Source organism: Pipistrellus hanaki (genome assembly GCF_964339955.1).
Source record: "Pipistrellus hanaki genome assembly, chromosome: 11".
Taxonomy (NCBI): domain Eukaryota; kingdom Metazoa; phylum Chordata; class Mammalia; order Chiroptera; family Vespertilionidae; genus Pipistrellus; species Pipistrellus hanaki.
The window spans coordinates 51,816,302-51,837,619 of record NC_140513.1 but is presented as its reverse complement, the minus strand read 5'-3'; the positions used below and the strand labels follow the sequence as shown (position 1 = coordinate 51,837,619).

The window sequence follows — 21,318 nt, the reverse complement described above, 5'->3', positions numbered from 1 at the left end:
CAGAGCCGGAGCGAGCGGATCTGCCACTTTAAGTGACAAGTCTTAAATTCTGCCCTGGGAAGCTCTGGGATGCTGTCAGCCGCCTCAGCAACTTCTTTTCTCATGCCTGGCAATTTAGAGTCTCACTGGGGACCGAGAAATAAAACAGGAATTGAGGATTTTTGTTGACTGTTAAATTGAGGACCGCCTCTTCTTTTTTGTTGGCTGTTTAAAAATCATTCATTTCCTCCAGAGCCACAGCTGGTCTAAATCTGTGAGTATGTTGCTGTTTTATTTAGCTGTTCCCGGGGGTATGATGGCAGCCTTCTCTTTAGATCTGTGAGGATTTAATTCAAGGAAAACAATGCCAGTTTTAAAAATCCGAGCTAAATGTCATTGGAGATCTGGAATTGTTTTTTTTTTTTTTTTTTTAAGTTGACATTTTCTTTATTAAAGGCTTTATGCCAAACTTGCTAGGGGTTTCCTCCCACCGCCCCTCCCCCTGTTGGTGTCCCCCTGAGGGTGAGGGCTGAAATCAGAGAAAATAGCAAATCTCGCTGCTGCAGAGGCTGTGGTTTCCCAGGATGCCATGGCCGGCTTATTGCTGCAAGGTGTGCACGGGCTGCGGAACAATGGAAGGACCATTGTTCCCTGTGCTTGTCCTACATCCTTGGCGAGCTTCATCGCAGGCTTTGTTTCGCTAGTGTGCCTAAAACCTTAGGCACGATGAAGTGCAGGGTCACGCTCTCAGGATAGAGAGGGTTGCTATCACCCCTGACCTTGCTGTGTCAGCTTCAGCCTGTCTCTTTGGGCAAGATTACAGTAAATGGGAGGGATCGCCCTTTCCTAACTGTGCGTTTGAATCGGTGCCATTTCCCCCCTCTCGTGACGCAGACCCTTTTAGTCCAAACATCGGTCCTTAGTCATCGTGTCCCAGTTTCCCCCCGTTGGAGTTTACTGGAAGCTAGAACTGCAACCTTGCTGAGTTACCATGGAATCAATTGTGAAAATTTTGTGAAGATAAGAGGTTAAATGATGGTTCCTAACCGTAACCCTCATATGTGGTTTTTGATTTGCCTTTGTTAAGTGGAAGTCTTAACTATTTTAGTGAATTAATTCGTATTGTTTGGTTACTGATCGCAGATCTTTGTCTTAAAAATCACATTAGCTGCAGCAGTTTCTAAAAGTTGGTATGTTCAGAGACCAGTAGTCAGAATGCTTTTAAACACCACCTGGTAGCAGTCATCTTTGTGGCTGCAGAATTTGTTTGGCTTAGGGTGACATATTACATGAGCTTTGTGGGTGCCAGTGTTTTGGTGGATTTCCTGCAGTGTAAAATAAATCAAGGATTTTAAAAAGAAAATCTCTGCCACCCAGAGGTGAAACATTTGCTGTTTTTATTTTTAAACATGTTGTCATACTAAAATACAGCAACTTTTATTTGAATTAGGAAAATATTCCTAAAAATTAGAAATTCTGCCTTCTTTAGACCTGTAAAATTTATATTTGTTCATTAATTAATTTATTTCAACATTCAACCAATGTTTACATTTGTTCCCCATGGTGCAGATATTTTAGCAGGTGAGAGGCATTCAAAAACTACCTAATTGTTTCATTACAATTGTGGTCATTTTTCAGCTGCAGAAGTGTAGGTACTTGGTGGCCAAAACTACGCAGGACATGCAAATACTTGCCACTAATTTTGACCCAGATTTTCTGAAGCCACAGTTCTTTAGGATGCTTGCGTTGGAAAGAGATTTTGGAAATCATGTAATTATTTCAATAAGCATGTGATAGGTACTATATACAGGGTGTCCCAAAAATGTATACCCACTTTGAATAATTATAAATTCCAGTGGGTTAAATCTGAAAAGAAAGAAGCATCAATTGAACTGTCAGCTGTAAAGTATGTATATGTGACACCCTGCATATAGAGAGATCATCCAATAATTAAAATAGTTCTCCATAACAATAAAACGAAAAAGAAAAAGAAAAAAAAAGGAAGAAAATGGTTTCCTGATTTTTTGGCCACTGTTTATTCCAGTATCTTAGAAGTTAAGTGGAAGTCTTACTTCCACTTAGAGACACCAAAAACAGAATAGGAAGCAAACAACAGGCCAAAATCAACTAACCAAAACAAACCAAAGTAACACAACAAGAGTCTGAATCTGTAAAGGTGTTTGGCTGGTCTTGGTTCTGAGGAAGGAATCCCGGCAGGCCTAACCCACTTGTCCTGACAGCCCCGACTCAGCGGGCTCCCTGTGCTGCCTGGTGGTTAGTACTTGAGAATGAATAATTAAGATTTTTTTTTTTTAAATACAGCAAATATCTTGGCTTATTGATAGACACTCATTCAAGAAACAGTTTGTTGGGAAATACAGACAGGAAATTCTGTCTTTGGGACATGGTAGGATAAACTGTGTGGAGAAGGATAGGGTTTGTGAGCAATGATGAGAGGCGGCCATTCTAACCTTGGGCGATGGGCAGGAGTGTGGGCACATGCTGGCCACCTGGGGGTGACCTCCTAGGCCTTTCTGGAGGAGATGTCTGAATTTAGGCAGATGTTGCTAGACACTTGGGCAGTCGGGTCTCGGAGGTGTTTTATTAGAACTCCAGAGCCCCCGAGATATGAGGAAGGCCCTTGTACGAAAGGAAAAACTTTCTCCTCTACTCTTAGGTTCATTGCTTGAGGTTCTGCAAGTTACATGGACAAAAGACAGATTAGCAAGAGAAGGGAAAAATAAGATCAGTTTACACACACACACACACACACACACACACACACACACACACACACACACTTTACAGAGTTCACAAAGAAATGTGCCTCAAGAAGGTGGTTAGAATTTGATGCTTATAAACCATCTTAACACAGGATGCTATGTCCTGGAGAAGAGGCTGGACTAAAGAAAAGGGTTTCTGGGCTTCTGGGTGGGTAAGTTATGGGAAAGGATTAGGAAATGTATGGTAAATAAGGATTGTTTTGTAAGATTTGTTATACAAATAAAAATCCTTTTCAATGATAAGAGTTACCTCTGGGATCCTGTCCTTCCTAGTATGGGAGGGGGGGATACCTTTAAAAAAGGGAAATTTAGGTCCTGCTCTTAGACAGAAAAGGGGAGGGCAGAGAGCTCATTTCCTTCAGCTCAAAACAGTCTTTCTGTCAAAATGGCAAATTCTGGGGTAACAGACTCTGATCTCCTTCACCACCATCTCCTCCGTGTTTGCCAAGAAGTTTGGAAGGCCTGCAGTTCTAGTGAGGATAGGCTGGTCAGAGGAAGACAGATGCCAGGGAACTGTGACAAGGGAAGTGACCAGCCACAGAAGTGTTTTCCTCAGGAAGATCACATGGATTTTTATTTAGTGAGGACTCACTGGCCATAGTGTGGGGATTGGTAGAGGAGATGTGTGCCTCGGTCCTTGCTCCTGGCTCTAAGACTCTGGTCAAAATTATTAATAATTTAGGGCTCAAATAGGCTTTTATGCAAATACATGTATTTCAATTATTGCTTTTATAGAAAATACTAGAGGTCCAGTGCAGGAATTTGTGCACAGGTGGGGCTCCTTGGCCTGGCTGGCGATTGGGGCCCATCAGGGTGGTGGGAGATTGGCCAGGAGGAGCTCACTGACACCAGGAGGGCAGCTCCTGCATTGAGCGTCATAGTGACTGGTCAGCCAGTCGTTTGGTTGTTCGGTTGCTTAGGCTTTTATATATATAGATGCTTTGATTTCTAACCAAGTGACTTATAAACAAACTTATATAGGAAATGGCCTACTTACAACTTGTGTCGTTGCTAATCTCCTATTTTTTTGCATCAGATCTCTTATTTGATTAGTAGAAGGCTCTGGGGCCTCTTGTAAGACAGGCATTTTGAGGCTCTATGTCAAACATATGTCCCATCAGCTGTGAGTTTGACATGCTTGTCATTGTGGTTTTAAGAAGGAAGTGTTAAGGCGCAGAAAAAGAATACTGGGAACTAGCTATAAATATAAGAAATATTAATTATATTCATTTTTGTTAACTGTGATGGTTCTGTTCTGATTAGAGAAAGCTTTTATAGAAAATACTAGAGGCCCGGTGCACAAATTTGTGCACAGGTAGGGTCCCTCAGCCTGGCTGGCGATTGGGGCCCATCAGGGTGGCGGGAAGTTGGCCAAGGGGAGCGCACTGACAACAGGGGCAGCTCATGCATTGAGCATCATAGTGACTGGTGAGCCGGTTATTCGGTTGTTTGGTCGCTTCTAACCTGTCTGAGAGTTGTATGTCCTGGGACGTGGAAGCTAACATTGTAATGCAGTTCCTCTTTTCCCAAGAACTGCCTAGCTTATGGAAAGTTTTACACCCTTGTGGCTGGAACAATGTAGTCCCTCTGGCTCCCACCCTTTGCAACCCCTAGTCCTATTGCCTGTAATCTGGTCCCAGAGGTTGCCCTCTGCAACCCTCCTTCCCCAGACCTCCAGCCTGCATTGCCTGTAACCTGTAACCATTATACCTTGCCTACTTTCCCATGCCTGTAATTCTCTCCCACCTAATCTTTGCCTTCTACCCAATATAAACAACTGGCACATGGGGAGGGGAGAACAGATTTTCGTGGATGACCTGCTGCTTTCCCATGCTATCGCATTATTGGAATAAATGTTCATATATGATTCAACCCTGTTTCTGCTTAATTGGCTAAAGTAGTGACAGACAGCCTGGACCCATTGGTTGTCTGGTTACAGAAAGTTAATCACCTTTTTGGTGATGGGCGGGGCTACATATATGGAAAAGGACATGAACATGAGTTTGATATGAATTTCATGCATGGGTTACTTTTCTTTCGATAATTTGTCAATCTGCAGTTGTGGAAAATCTTTAGATTCACATGGTATGAACGGATATCTTTGGTGATTGTTTTGGATGAGTGTGTTATGGACTATCTCATTTCAAGTCATTACAGGTGTTTGAGAAAGCAAGGAAGGGTGGAACCAAGTCTTGAATTTCTCTTGTGGGTTGTGACTGTAGTCATTATCTTCCTAGTTAGTGGGTGAAGCAAATTTTGAGCCATTCCTGGATCCAGCAAACCAGGCCCTTTTATATATAAACCCCTCCTCAATATTAGCAAGACCATTCTGTTTGTCTCCTTGATTTTGAAGCTGAATAAATACACACCAACTATGAAAATAGTCACACACTGAAGATCTAAAGAAAATGAAACTTTGGCACTTAATACTTGAGTATTTATATGTTTTCCCTTCTCGTTTGTTTGACCTAATAGTAAGGAAAGTCCTTGTATTTACTGAAAGCTGCTTATTTTTTAATAAAGGACTCTGTGATATTATATTCATTGGTACTTTCCATGATCTACATATGTGACATAAAATGCCAAGTATCATGACTGTATGTGGCACAGGGTGCTAGTATAGAATCAATAAAAATGTCATTCATTCATTAAAAAATTGGTGAGCATCTCTCAGCTAAGCCAGAGAATTCCTCTCCTTGAAAGGCTCATAATTGATTCACCATAACTAAAAAGTAACCCAATAATCCTACTATGATGAGTTGTAAATTCTGACCAAGGAACCCAAAGGAGAGACACATTATGTAGCCTGGGAAAAGGACATACCGAGTAGTTTTTATTTTGAGAGTCAAATGGAAGGAAAATTTACTTTTAGCATTGATTTTTTTTAAAATTTCTTGTTTTGGTTTTCTTTGTTTTAGGTTGTAATGTTTTACAAGACATGATAATCACCCATGCAGTGCCACACTGAAAACCTGCATTTGCTCTGCATCCCTCCCTTGAGGATGTAATGAAAATGGCAAAGTGCTGCCTAAGTGGCCTCTGCCCAGGGGGCAGGAAACACTGCCCTACTGAGGAGCAGGAGCATGAATGTAGGTCTGATGGGAGGCCCTTGGCCTCAGTCACTTAACTCTTCAACATCAGCACCGCATGCTTCAGTCTAACAAGTGATTTCATAAGACAGGATGCATTTCCTCTCATCACATCCCTTGAGGTAGACAGGGCAGTATTGTTATCCCTCCTCTGGCTGTGTGTGTGTGTGTGTGTGTGTGTGCATGCTTTCTCCCCAATTTGTTTCTATTGTGGTAAAATACACATACCATAAACTTAACCATTTTTAAATGTACCCTTCTGAAGTCTTAAATACGTTCAGAATGTTGTGCAACCATTGCCACCATCCATCTCCGTAACTATTCACCTTAGAAATCTGAAACTCTATACCCATTAAACAATAGCTCCCCGCTCCTCCTGTCCCCCAGCCCCTGCCAACCACCATTTTATCTGTTTCTATGATTTGTATCCTTTCTGAGTTTGAGCAGACAAGGACCCTTAGGCTCATAGAAGTGAGTGAAGAGGGCAACGCCATATTGCTTGCCAGTGCTGGGCTCACCTCGGCTGGGAACCCAGCATGCTTTCTCCTAAATCACACTACTGCAGGGTGATGAGAACAGTTTAATAAAACAAAAAAACAAAACAAAAAAAACACCCCAAAAAAACAGACAGAAGAGTTCTTTTAGTAGTAAGAGTTCTTTTAGTAATCAGGGTGATGAGAACAGATAACCAGATAGAAGAGTTCTTTCTCTAGTAGGGAAAGTTTTATATATATACCAGCTACTCAGTGCACAAATTCATGCACCTTGAGAACTGTGGGCCATGAGGCTGTGGTGGACACAAGGTCTGGTCTCTGCCCATTCTCCATGCCCCTGCCCAGCCCCTCTGGCTGTGGCCCCTGGGCTCTTGTCTGCTGGCACTCTGCTCCCGCTGCCATTGCTTCCATGCACTGATGGTGCCCGTCCCTCTTGCACCTGCTTATGGCGTGGAGCTATTGGGGCCAGTGCCAGCAGCTGTTGCAAGCAGCAGCTGCTGCCCTGATAGCTCCTCAGGAGCAGAGGGAGGTGGAGAAGCTCTCAGGGATGATTAGGGCTGGCAGCCACTGCTTGCAACTGCTGACAGCACTGAGCAGTCGGGGCTGGTGCTAGGCACTGGCAGTGGGTGCAAACTGAGGCTCCAGCGCTGGCAGCAGGTGCAAGCACTGGTGGCACCACAGTGCACGGGAGCAGAGAATTTTCGGTAACCACCAGAGGCTCATCCCAATGACAGTGACTGGTGCCCTGCCTTGGTCTGGTGCCCCCACTCATCTGCTCCACCATCCCACCACAGCTGATGCCTGCCATGTTCTGTGCTCTGCCACCTGTTTCCGATGCCCGCTATGTTCTGCGCACGCCCCTTGTGGTCACTGCACATCATAGTGACTGGTTATTCGGTTGCTTGGTTGTTTAATTTTTGGGTTGTTCCACCATTCGGTCTATTTTGATATTAGGGATATATATATATGATGAGAGAGAATCATTGATTGGCAGCCTTCTGCATGCCCCCTACTGGGGACAGAGCCCACAATCCTAGAATGTGCCCTTGACTGAAATTGCACCCAGAAACCTTCAGTCCACAGGCTCATGCTCTATCCACTGAGCAAAACCAGCTAGGGCTTTCTTTTCTTTCCTTTTTTTTTAAAAAATAACAAAAAACAGTAAAGAAAAGCAGCAAAATGAAACAGGAGCTGTGCTTATCTCCTGCCAATCTCACATTCCATTGCTGTTTATTTTGAATGATGTGAAGAGTGCAGTTTGTTTTGCCGAAGGAAAGAATTTGAAGGAACACAGGCTCTGGTTTAGTTTCCACTGTGTCAGGGATTTGCTGTGGCTGTGGGCAGGAGAAACAGCATTTGTTGGGATAGTTTCTTTTTTTTTGAAGAGACTGTAAGTTTACCCTCCATTTTCTTAGTGAGTGGGGTCTGAGACACACTGTCGTTTATGCAAAATGAACTTTTATTTTTTCCAATTGATCTCAGTTGCCTCTGGAACTCTCCTCCCCATTGAAGGTAGGAAAAAAACTTAGCCAATTAAAGATGATATCATCTGCTCAAATTTCAAACAGTCTCTTTAGGAGTGATTCAGGTTTTCTTGAAGGAGTGGCAGAGGCAAGTGCCCAGTCATGTAAGCCTCTCTCCTCTGAGATCCCCCCTCCCTCACCTCCTTCCCAGGTGGTGTCAGGTGCAGGAGGAAGTGGAGTGTGATGGAGCAAGATCTGGGTCTTGCTCTCTGGTTGGTGGCTCCATTCAGTTGTTTTTGCATTGTCCTCTGCCCTTGCTGCTGCTACATAGGACGAGGGTCTCAAGGTCTGGGCAGTCTTTACTAATGATATTCTTGCTAAGCATTAAAGTGTAGCACAGCATTTAGCAGACATAGCTGTAACCAGGTGAGCTTGCCTGGAACCTAATAATTTAGTCAACTGCAAAGAAGAAATCAACATGTAATTAACCAAATAGTGTATATAAGCAATGGCTAAGCCTCCGTGGGGCAGACAGAGATCTGGATGTGAATCCCCTTTAGTTGCTGCATAAAATACCTAATTATAACCATGTTTTTGTTCTTGAATAAAACACCCAGAGCAGCAAATGCATTATGCTTGGTTCTACTGCCTCTGCTGCCGCCCAGGCACATGTGGTGGCTGGACTTGGTGTGTTCATGAACCTCAGGGCTGAGCATTCTCCACTGGCATTGGCCAGGCCACTGACTGAGGTCCAGCGGCCATTCATTTGATTCCTCTTGCTGCCCTTTACTACAGGGCCATCTAAGCTGTCTTTTAAAAACATTTTCTTACTCTACAATAATTCCAAACGTAGAAAACGAGTGTGAGAATAATAGAGAATTTAATGTATACCCTTAATCCATTTTCAACATTTTGCCACATTTTGCTTTATTATTATTCTCTCCGTATACATACAATAGGATGAATTCGAGAGGGAACTGTCTGGATATAGCTTTCATGTTCTATCTTTTTCTCTGCTTTCCTCCAACTGTTCTTTCTTTCAGGTTAAGCTTCTCCACTTCCTTGAACTCTTCCTTCTGTTGAACTGGCTTTAGTCTTTTCCTGGCTGTGGCCTTCTAGTTGCATTTCCAATCGTTGGTTGTCTTAGAACAGTGTGTCCAGAACATCAGATAGTTCAGGTGGTTGGATTGACCAGACGAGAGTGAGGGCCAGTTCCTGCCAGTAAAAAATAAATCAGTGCTTCTACCAGTTGCTCCTCTGTTCAGTTCAGTTGTTCAGTCAGTCAATCAGTCAGTTAATCCACACAGTCTTGTTGGGAGATTCCACTTGTCAGAGTGGTGAGAAAATGTTGAATTCCTTTCTCTTGATTCTGATAGGTTTGGTGACAGGCCTGGACTGGAGCTGACAGTCAGAGGTCCGTGGGGAGCACCTGCTAGTTTCTGGGCTCTTCTTGCTCTCCCCGCGGCAGTTGTAGCAGTCCCCACTGCTTCTGATCAGTGGTCTGGTGAATGATTATTTGAAGGAATTGCCCATTGGGCAGGATTTGGTCTGGTGAGCAGTTTTCTTTAGTAAGAAAGACAAGCTAATCATATGCTCAATAATATTAAGCAATACATTTCGTGGAAATCTGTGGTGGTTTCCACTGGAGTCCCATGTTCATAATGCTGGTGGACACTGTTCAGACTGTAGATCAGGGGTCTTCAAACTACGGCCCGTGGGCCACATGCAGCCCCCAGGGGAGTCTGATCCTGCCCGCCAGGTTTTTTGGGCAGTGAGCGCAGCCAAGGTGTTACAGTAGGGATTAGTAGTTCATATAGTCCGGCCCTCCAGCTCTCTGAGGGACCGTGATCTGGCCCCCACTTTAAAAAGTTTGAAGACCCCTGCTGTAGATTATATAAATGGTGCCTCTTATCGCATAACCGTTGGCCATCTCTGTTCATTCCTTTACTACCCTTAAAGATAGATTTTAACTTTGATGAGAAGCTGGAAGGATTTTGTCTTTTAATAATTTTTTGAAAATTTTACTTCATTTTTTGCTTTTCAAAATGAGCTAGCTTTTTATTGTGCAGGAACAGAGCACATTGTGTTGAATTTATTAGGGAAATTAAAATTTGAATTGATTCTGCTAATTATGACTTGAATGAGAGAAAAAGTGTAAACAAAGACAGCTGTAAGCTTTTCACTTGAAAATAGTTCTACCTCATGATTAAAAATTAAAGTAATATAAAACACAAAAATAAAAAGACAAACAACCCAAATAACAAATGGCCAAAGAACCTGCATAGACATTTCTCCAAAGAAGATACACCAATGGCCAATGAATACCTAAATAGAGGCTCAATATCATTAGTCATGAGGCAAATGAAAGGCAAAACCATAATGAGATACCGTTACCCACACGAAGATGGACAATAACAAGTGTTGGCCAAGATATGGAGAGATTGGGACTCTCATACATCATTGGTAGGAATGCAGAATCACACAGCCAATTTGGAAAATGGTCCAGCAGTTTTTCAAAATATTATACATAGAGTTACCATTTTACTCAGCAATTCCACCCCTATACCCAAGAAAAAGGAAATATATATCAACACAAGAACTTGTACATGAAAGTTAATAGCAGCATTGTTCATGATGGTAAAAAAGTAGAAATAACTGGGTTATTATTCACCAATAAATGAAATAATAAACAAAATATATCATATGCATACAATGTAATATTATTTGGCCATTAAAAAGAATGAAGTACGGATACATGCAATAACATGGATGAATCTTGAAAACATTACGCTAAGTGAAAAAAGCCAGTTATAGCAAATATGTAGATACAAAGGACTATGGGGAATGACTGCTAATGGGTAAATACAAGGTTTCTTTTGGATGACAAAATATTTTAAAAATTAGATTGTGGGGATAGTTGCACACTGCTATCAACATGAATATATTGAAAACCATTGATTTTATGCTTTAAATGGGTAAATTGCATGGTCTGTGAATTATATCTCAATAAAGCTTTTTTAGAAACTTAAATAAATTAGAGCAGTAAATACAGGGCAAATGAGGACATATTTTCCAACGCTCTAATAATAGTAATTGAAATATGATGTTTCCTTTAGCATCTGACAACCAAGTAATATTTTTCAATAGCTAAAAATACGTTTCTTCTAACATCTCAGTATAACATCTTGGGCACACTCAGGAATGGAACAGACAAGTCATTCTATTTAAATGTTTAATAACTGCGCTTACTTTGGAGGAACAGATCCTAAAACTGAAGAATTTAAAGAACGTTTAACATGGCTTTTTTTTTTTTTTTTTTGCAAGGATGCATGTAATCCACTGCAGTGTTTCAGATATTAAAAACCTTTATTGAAGGAAATAAGACTTTAATAAATGTGTATGGATGTGAAAATATATTGCAAAGGCATCAGTTCACTGCAAAGTTTGCTAGAAATGTAATGAAGTCCCAGGAAAAATCATGTCAGAACTTTTTTTTTTTTGGTAACTCTGTAATAACTTATTCTGAAACTTATACCTAAGAATGAAGGTAAAATAATAGCAGACCCCTCCCATTTCCCTGAAAAAAACACACATTTGATAAAGTTGAGGACTTGCTCCTTTGGCATATAAAGAAAGCCATGATAGTGAAAGTGCAGAAAGGCAGATATAGAGTGGAACAAGAGTGACTGGGAACAGATGTGTGTACATATGTAAGTGGCCCTGTATTACAGAGTTGCAGTGTTATTCAGTATGTCATCGTGTAAAACTTACAGAATGAACAAATGTCAAAGATTTATCAATCAGCAAGATGGTAAAACTGGTTCTAAAAATAGTTAGGGAATGGAAGAAAGAATGTTGGAATAAGATTTGCTATATATGAAACTGGTTAATATCTTACAAGGGAATAAAATCATAACCTTACCAGACTAATTATTTGGGTATTTACCAGAAAAAAAAAAATCTACAAGTTAACATATAATTTTACAGAGTATCAATCAATAGTCATTCATTAGCAAATCAAACAAAGATATGACTTTGGGTGGGCCTGTTAGACAATGCTCCAATATGACATTGAGAGGACATTGGTTTTTCTTTTGTCTTATTTCCAAGCTAAGGAGTAGCTGAAGGATGAGTTATTCATTGGTGTTGGGATAATTTCCCCCATGAGGGAAACAAATATGTGCACTTCACATTGTACACAAAAATGATTTTCTTTTTTTTTTTCTTTTTCTTTTTTAAAAAAATATATTTTATTGATTTTTTACAGAGAGGAAGGGAGAGAGATAGAGAGCTAGAAACGTCGATGAGAGAGAAACATCGACCAGCTGCCTCTTGCACACCCCCTACTGGGGATGTGCCCGCAACCAAGGTACATGCCCTTGACCGGAATCGAACCCGGGACCTTTCAGTCCGCAGACCGACGCTCTAACACTGAGCCAAACCGGTTTCGGCACAAAAATGATTTTCAAATTTACTTGCTTGTCATATTTTCTCCATGTATTCAAAACATTTCTCCAAAATTTAAAAAAAAAATAGTTCTTGATGAAATATTAGGTAATAGTTTAACTGAGTGAATTAGGTCTATATCAAAATACTATTGAATAAAAAATCACTTTATAGCATGATACACTTGTGATATTAATATACATTTAAAATAGAATTTCTGGGACTTTGTATATGAAAGCATACAGGACTAAAGGTGTCTAATCTAAATATGAAATATGACATGTTGTTTTCTTTAGCATTAGAAAAGATGAATAAGCCCTAGCTGGTTTGATTCAGTGGATAGAGAGTCAGGTTTGATTCCATTCAAAGACACATGGTCGGGTTGCTGGCTCGATCCCTAGTAGGGGGCATGCAGGAGGCAGCCGATCAATGATTCTCTCTCAACATTGATGTTTCTATCTCTATCTCCCCCTGCCTTCCTCTCTGAAATCAATAATAATATTTTTTTAAAAAATAAAAGATATTTTATTAATAATTATTAAATTCTGTTAAATTCAATTCTGTTGTTCCAGGTAAATTTGAAACATGCAACATTTACCTGGTAAATGTTGGTTTTAGCAGAACTTAATAAAATCTTAATGTTTTATATTATGGTCTGTCATATAATTGAGAGAAAAGATATGGTCTTTTAAAAATTATCTTGGGAAAATGGCCAAAGATTAAGAAACAAATTCACAGCACTATCTTGTACCATGCACTCAAATTATAAATAAATCAACGGATGAAATATTTAAATTAACAGCACTGGTAAAATGATAGAAAATCTTCATGGAGGGGAGTTTTTCTGAGTATGCCCTCAAAATCAGAAATGCTAAAGGAAAGAGCAATGTTTGCCTTTAAAATATGTTTAAAACATTAAAAAATGATTTTATAAAGAGAAAAAGGGAAAGGAGGGGGGAGGTAGAGAGGAGAGACACATCGATGTGAGAGAGATACATTGATCAGCACCTCCTGGAATTGAACTCACAACCTTTCTGTGCACAGGACGACCCCAACCAACCAAGTCACACTGGCCAGGGCAAGAGTGATTACATTTGATTTTAAAAACTGTAAGAAATTAAACACTGGTGAGATTTTTATGATTAAATCAAAGGTGAATCTGTAAGAGAGCAGATGGGCAGGAATGGTTCAAAAGGGTTCGCAGACTCTTGAATCTGTTTTCACCTCTTTCCCTGTTTATAAATGAATATCGCAATCACTGCCTCAGAGTTTTGTGTACACAGGTGCTAGTGCTTCCTCTGTTCTGGTATAAAGTTCTTGGGCTGGAACATAACCCGAATTCAAGCTATATTCCGCCTTATTTCTCCCCTTTTCTTTCCTTCCACTACCCACACCCACTGACTCTCTTCGATTTTCCCTTAACCTGATATATAAAATTTAGGGAAGTTGATCTGTTCCAGATATGGTGAATGTTGAATATAAAATATTAGAGGGTACTGGGAAGTTTGTGAGGTGGAATAAAATCAAACTCCACGTACTTGAGGGCATTATATATCTTAGAATTGGAGAAAAAAAGTCTTCCTTTAAGGATAGTCAATACTCCTTTCTTTTTTATGGGATGTGTGCTCTTAAGATGAATGGAAGCTGAAGGAGATTGGAGATTCTGTTACAATACAGGGTGGGCTTATTCTTAAACTCTAGATGTTTTCTTCTCTTGAGTAGCACTGGGCCAGTAAAGTGGCCTATGATTCTGTAAACCAGATTCATGTCCACCTCCTCTATATCACTTCAACACTCTGTGGTATCCTATATAATAAACAGCTAATATGCAAATCGACCAAATGGCAGAATGACTGGTCGCTATGATGTGATGATGTGCACTCACCACCAGGGGGCAGATGCTCAACCCAAGAGCTGCTCCCTGGTGGTCACTGTGTTCCCACAGGGGGAGCGCTGCTCAGCCAGAAGCTGTGGCAAACACAGAGGTGGTGGCGGGAGCCTCTCCCACCTCTGCCACAGTGCTAAGGATGTCTGACTGACACCTTAGGCCTGCCCCCGAGGGCTCCTGGACTGTGAGGGGGCACAGGCTGGACTGAGGGACCCCCCACCAAGTGCACAAATCTTGTGCACCAGGCCTCTAGTGTATATCTTTATCTGTATCTATATCTATCTATCTATCTATCTATCTATCTATCTATCTATCTATCTATCATCTATCTCTCTCTATCTATCTATCTATCACACACACATATATATGGAAATGAAGCAATTTATTACAAATAAGATACCTTACAAAATAATATCCCCTTTAATTTAAAAATTTATCCTCAGGAAATAATCAGGTAAAAGTGTATAAAGGGGCTTATTGCAGTATTATTTGTAGTTGTAAGACATTGGGAGCAACCTCCATGCCCCAAAATGAAGATGGGTTAACAAATTATGTTTCTTTCATTCAGTAGAATGCTGTGCAGACAGTAACTACATTAGAGCAACTCTTTTTATTAAGAAGATGAAATCTAGGATAAATGAAGGATATAATAAGGAAACTAGTCTATGCTACCCCAAAATATGCCTCTTTGACATAAAAATTATTTTGAGCTTAAGGTAATTAAGAAGCAGTAAAAGGCAGTGAAAGCTCTCCCTTTGCTGCATAATGGCAGGAAATAAATTCTTTTACTGGAGACAGACAACTGTCCGCCCATAGAATCTGCAGACAAACCTTATTGAAGTAATCCTTATATTCCTAGTTACTTCTTCACCATTTACTACTCCTAGCCCAACTCCTTGTCTTGTCAGTTATTCACAAACTTATTGTTTCTTTGTCTAACAGGTATAAAAGCTTCCTATTGTTCACTTCTTTGGGACTTCATTCTCTTTGACGGCTCCCATATATGTGTAAAAATTCAATAAAATTTATGTGCTTTTCTTTTGTTAACCTGTCTTTGTTACTTTACTTTTCAGACCCAACCAGGGACCCTAAGAGGGTCAAAGAAAACTTTTTTTCCTCCTCTATTACACTATTCCATTTTAATCTGTGTATATAAAAGCCTAAGCAACCATTACAACCAGTCGTTATAATGTGCACTGACCAGCAGGGGGCAGACGCCCAATGCAGGAGCTGCCCTCTGGTGGTCAGTGTGCTTCCACAGCCATCCTCCCCAGCCAGACAACCTCCCATAGTACCTTATCCCTGCCAGCTGGCCCCAATCAACTCTGATCGGCTCTGATCTCCGGCCAGACTGTGGAACCCCACCTGTGCATGGATTCGTACACTGGGCCTCTAGTACAGTGTTTCCCAACCTTCTCTCATGATGAGAATCACCTGGTGGAGTTGTTAAAACACAGATTCCTGAATCCCAACTAAGAAGTGCTAAACTAGAATTTTTGGGAACATATAGGTAAAATTGCATACTTAACTAGTGCTCTAAGACAGGTTTTATATACAGAGCACTAAGTTAGGTATGCAATTTTACCTATATGTTCTCAAAAATTCTAGTTTAGCACTTCTTAGTTGGGATTCAGGAATCTGTGTTTTAACAACTCCACCAGGTGATTCTCATCATGAGAGAAGGTTGGGAAACACTGCTCTAGTAAAATAGAAAAATATATGTGTAAATTTACTTGGGGAAAGATATGCAAGGATATATACAAGATACAATGCTGTCTTTGGGTGGAGAACTGTGCGGGATGATTTCCGTTCATTTCTTTTGTGTGTGTGTGTGCACTAGAATAAAAGAAAAATTAGTCTATTTTATTGGGGCTGTATTTCAGGAATGTTCTCCATGTAACTGAATAGTTTTTCCAAATTGCTAAGAAATGGAGGTGCCCCAGCGAATGTTACTCGGTTGGTTGGGTGTGGCCCTGGAAGGTTGCTGGCTGGATCCCCGGTAGGAGGTACACAGGAAGCAGCCGATCCATGTTTCTCTTTCACATCAATGTGTGTCTCTCCCTCTCCCTTCCTCTCTCTCCAAAAATCAATTTAAAAAATCTTAAAAAAAAAGAAATGGAGGTGAGATGCAGTAAATAATTGAAATATTTATGTTGTGTACTTAAGTTTATGTGAACATTTCCCGTGAGACACCTCACTCTACCATTTTTATTAACAGGCCTTTTCGCACAGAGATGGCAGCAAGCAAACCTCAGTTGGCATCACTGGACACAAAACAGGCCTCTGGACAGCAGCGGTCATCCAAAGTGAGCAGGTCAGAAAGGGTGCGAGCGTTCCTGGGGGGACCAGTCCTACCCTTCGGTGAACTGCTGTGCCGATGTCAGAACAGGCTCTGTGTTTTACCGACCTGTGCGGAGAAGAGAGGCCCATTGTACAAATTAGGGAAGGAGGCTAAGGGGCTCAGTGAGTTGGTGTCTCTGTTACGTAAAAGCAGGAACAAAACGAAATTAAACTTCTAGGGCACAGCTCCCTTTGTGTCTTGGTTACCTCAAATTTTTTAAACCATTCATTTTAAAAAATATATTTTTTTATTAATTTCAGAGAGAACGGGAGAGGTAGAGATAGAAACATCAATGAGGAGAGGGAATCATTGATTGGCTGCCTCCTGCACACCCCCTACTGGGGATCGAGCCAGCCACCCGGGCATGTGCCCTTGACCGGAATCAAACCCAGGACCTTCAGTCCGCAGGCTGATGCTCTATCCACTGAGCCAATCTGGCTAGGGTAAACCATTAATTTTTAAATAAAATAATATAACCGCATTGCCAAGCATCAGGGAAAATGGAGGAAGGAGAAACATAAACTATAATTATGACTTTAATACAGACTGTTAGCATTTTGGTGTATTTCATTACAGTCTTTTCCCTGAGCCTGTGTTTCTTGAAATGGATATAACCGAAGTGTTTTCAGTCAATATTGTATTATGATTATTTTTCTAATAATATTCTTCTTGTAATCTTGCTTAAAAGTATATTTAAAAAATGTTCATTGTAGAAAATTCAGGAAATATAGAAAAATCACAAAGAATGAAATATGTATTGCTATCACCATAACTACCACAACAATTTTTTAGATGTATATCCTCTCTTTTACCCCTTAGATATAAAGATACTAACTTTTTTTTTTTTAAATATATTTTATTGATTTTTCACAGAGAGGAAGAGAGAAGGGATAGAGAGCTAGAAACATCGATGAGAGAGAATCATCGATCAGCTGCCTCTTGCACACCCCCTACTGGGGATGTGCCTGCAACCAAGGTACATGCCCTTGACCGGAATCGAACCCGGGAGCTTTCAGTCCGCAGGCCTACGCTCTATCCACTGAGCCAAACCGGTCCCAGCCTAACTTTTTTTCTTAATTGGGATTATATTAAATATACTGTTTAGTAACCTGCTTTTTAAAACTTAGTTAATCATGATATTTTTTTTTCTTTTCCTTAAGAATTTTATATAATATCACATTTCATTGCTAAGTTCTGTTCCTTTCCTGCCTATACTGGAATTAACTAGCTATTTCTTTTTAAACATGTAGGCTATTCCTTTATCAATAATTAAGACAACTCTGTTAAAGCGGCTTTTTTAGGCTTGGCCTGTGTGGTTCAGTGGTTGAATGTCAACCTATGAGCCAGGAGGTCACAGTTCGATTCCCAATTAGGACACATACCAGGCTGTGAGCTCAATTCCCAGTGTAGGTCGTGCAGGAGGCAGCCAATCGATGATGCTCTCTCATCATTGATGTTTCTCTACCTCTCCCTTCCTCTCTGAAATCAATAAAAAAAAATATATTTTTAAAAAGTGCTTTTCATCTATGCTACAGGTTTATTAGACTTTAACTATACAACATATCTTTAGTATTTTGTATTTTGCACTTGAAATTTTAGCTGTTCATGTATGTGTTCATTATACTCAGTTTGTCAATGTAAGAAAGGGGTGCAATAGATGAGGATTGAGGAATGGAGACAAACTTGAAAATTACTTGTAAGTATCTTAAGGCATTTCTTTTTCACAATACTGTTTTGTTCCCTATGTCTCTGTTCATGAAAATCTGAGCTTTCTTCAGAAATATATGCCCCTCTTTCAGAGCTATCCTCTAATTTATCTGATAGTTTCCTAGGTTCTTACTACATCTACATTTATAATGCTGAGTTTGAAAGCTGTAATAAAATAGCTAAAAAAAAGTCCTGAAAGCCGTACTAAACAAAGGGTATGGGGTTAAGAGAGAAAACAGGAGTGAAGGAAAGTTACCCTTTTGTTGCTTGGTTCATTAAGTAGAAATAAGTAAGATTTGTGTGTATTTCTGAGTTGAAAAGGAGTCAGAGAAGAAGAGTTTAAAGATATATAAAGGAGGTTCGGTCAGGATGGCGGAGCGATAAATGCTGTGCTTGCCTTCTCCTGCAAATACATAAAAATTACAACTAAATTACAGAACAACGAGAACCACCTGAAGACTGGCTGCACAGAACTCAGAAACAAGGATATAAAGAAGCAGCCACGTTGAGGCTAGTAGGAGGGGTGGACGCAAAACCGTCTGGTTCCACACCCAAGTGTGGTGGTTAAGAATCAGCGGGGCTATGTTGGTTGCGGAGGTTTTCCCTGAGGAGTGAGGGGTTTCAGCCTGGGGAGAGGAGTCCCCACAACTTCTGGCTGTGAAAATCAGTAGGGATTTTGTGTGCTCTGATAAGATGAAAAGTAGCTGGAGTCCCAGGCTTTCCTCATACAGGGCCTGTGCGTGGCTTTACTCACTGATGGCCTCATTTGCTCTGAGCTCCGGCGCTGGGGCAGCAACTCGGAAAGTGCCAAGACCTGGAGGGGCAGCTTTCTCCCGGACGGAAGTGCTGGGAAAAGCCAAAGCAATCTTGAGGAAGAAGAACAAAGTTGGAGGTTTCATGCTGCTATCAAACTATCCTATCCTATAGTAATTAAAACAGCATGGTATTGGCATAAAAACAGACACATAGATTAATGCAGGGGTCTTCAAACTACGGCCTGTGGGCCACATGCAGCCCCCAGGGGAGTCTGACCTGCCCGCCAGGTTTTTTGGGCAGTGAGCGCAGCCAAGGTGTTACAGTAGGAATTAGTAGTTCATATAGTCCGGCCCTCCAGCTCTCTGAGGGACTGTGATCTGGCCCCCACTTTAAAAAGTTTGAGGACCCCTGGATTAATGGAACAGAATGGAGAATCCAGAAATAAACCCATGCCTATATGGTCAATTAATCTATGAAAAAGGAGGGAAGACTATACAGTGGGTTAAAGACAGCATCTTCAATAAATGATGTTGGGAAAACTGGATGGTTTCATATAAAAAAAGAAAGAAAGAAGTAAACTTTACTTTTTTACACTACATACTACAAGAATAAACTCAAAGTGGATTAAAGACTTACTAGTAATTGTAAGACCCGAAATCATAAAACTCCTTGAAGAAAACATAGGCAATAAAATATCTGGCATGGTTCTTAGTAATATCTTTTTAGATATGTCTCCTTAGGCAAGGGAAACAAAAGGAATTATAAACAAACTAGAGGCCTGGTGCACGAAATTCGTGTGTGGGTACAGTCCCTAGGCCTGGCCTGTGATCAGAGCCATCTTCCCTGGCCACCAGCAGCCACAACCACACACCCCCAATTCCCCTTTCGCCATTAAGGGATGGGAGCCTGCCAGCCAGGGGGAGGGACTGAGAGGTGGTCAGTGCACCTCATAGTGACTGGTTGGTTGTTCTGGTTGTTCCACCATTCCGTCTATTTGCATATTACTCTTTTATATACTTAGATGTGGGACGATATCAAATTAAAAGGGGTTTTTTTTGTACAACGAAGGAAACAACCAACAAACCAAAAGACTACCTACTGAATAGGAGAAGATATTCACCAATAATACATCCAATGGTGCTTAATATCCAAAAATACATAAGAAACTCAAAGAGCATAACACCCAAAAACAAACAATCCAATTAAAAAATGGGCAGAGGATCTAAATAGACATGTCTCCAAAGAGGACATAGAGATGGTGAATAGACATATGGAAAGATGCTCTATGCCTGTAATCATCAGAAATGCAAATTAAAGCCACAATGAAAGGAACTCCTACTGTTTGCAACAGCTTGGATGGACCTGGGGAGCATTTGCTAATTGAAATAAGTCAGTCAGAGAAAGATAAATATCACACGATGTCACTCATTTGTGGAATATAATGAACAACATAAACTGATGAACAAAAACAGATCCAGAGACAGAGAAGCATCTGTCAGATGCTCAAACCTCAGAAGGTGTGGGTACAGTAAGGTAAGGGAGGGTTGGGGTAGGAGGAGAGATCAACCAAAGGACTTGTATGCATGCATATAAGCCTAACCAATGGACACAGACACCAGGGTGGTGAGAGGATAGGGAGGCAATGGTGGGATAAGGATACATATGTAATACTTAATCAATAAAGAAAGAAAAAAGAAGCCACAATGAAATATTACCTCACACCTGACAGAATGGCTATCATCAATAAATCAACAAATAACAAGTGTTGGGGAGGATGAGGAGAAAAAGGAACCCTCGTGCACTGCTAGAGGGAATGCAGACTGGTAGAGCCACTGTGGAAAGCAGTATGGAGTTTCCTCAAAAAATTAAAAATAGGACTAACATATGACTCAGCAATCCCATTTCTGAATATTTATCCAAAAAAACCCAAAGCACTAATATGAAAAAATATATGCACCCCTATGTTCACTGCAGCATTATTTACAATAGCCAAGTTATAGAAGCAATCCATTGATGGACAACTGGATAAAGAAGAAGTGGGGCAGGCCCTGGCCAGGTAGCTAGCTCAGTTGGCTGGAGCGTCATCCTGATTCACCAATGTTTCAGGTTCGGCCCTCAGTCAAGGCACATACAAGAATCAACCAATTAATGCATAAGTACTAGTAAGTGGACCAGCAGATCAATGTTTCTTTCTCTCTCTCATTCTCAAATCAACAAATAAACAGTGAAGCTCTCACTGGTTTGGCTCAGTCAGCCTGTGGACTGAAGCGTCCTAGGTTCGATTCCGGTCAAGGACATGTACCTTGGTTGAGGGCACATCCCCAGTTGGGGATGTGCAGGAGGCTGCTGATCCATGTTTCTTTCTTATCTAT

At 40.8% G+C, this 21,318-nt stretch overlaps 1 protein-coding gene across 1 annotated transcript in view; it reads left to right on the top strand.

Moving 5' to 3' along the window:
• TTC39B (tetratricopeptide repeat domain 39B) overlaps positions 1-21,318 on the top strand; it is a 129,036-nt gene that overhangs the window by 43,780 nt on the left and 63,938 nt on the right. The window contains exon 3 of the mRNA XM_084898243.1: positions 16,361-16,456. Within this exon, the coding sequence (XP_084754369.1) occupies positions 16,361-16,456 (96 nt within the window). The remainder of the gene's footprint in view (positions 1-16,360; positions 16,457-21,318) is intronic.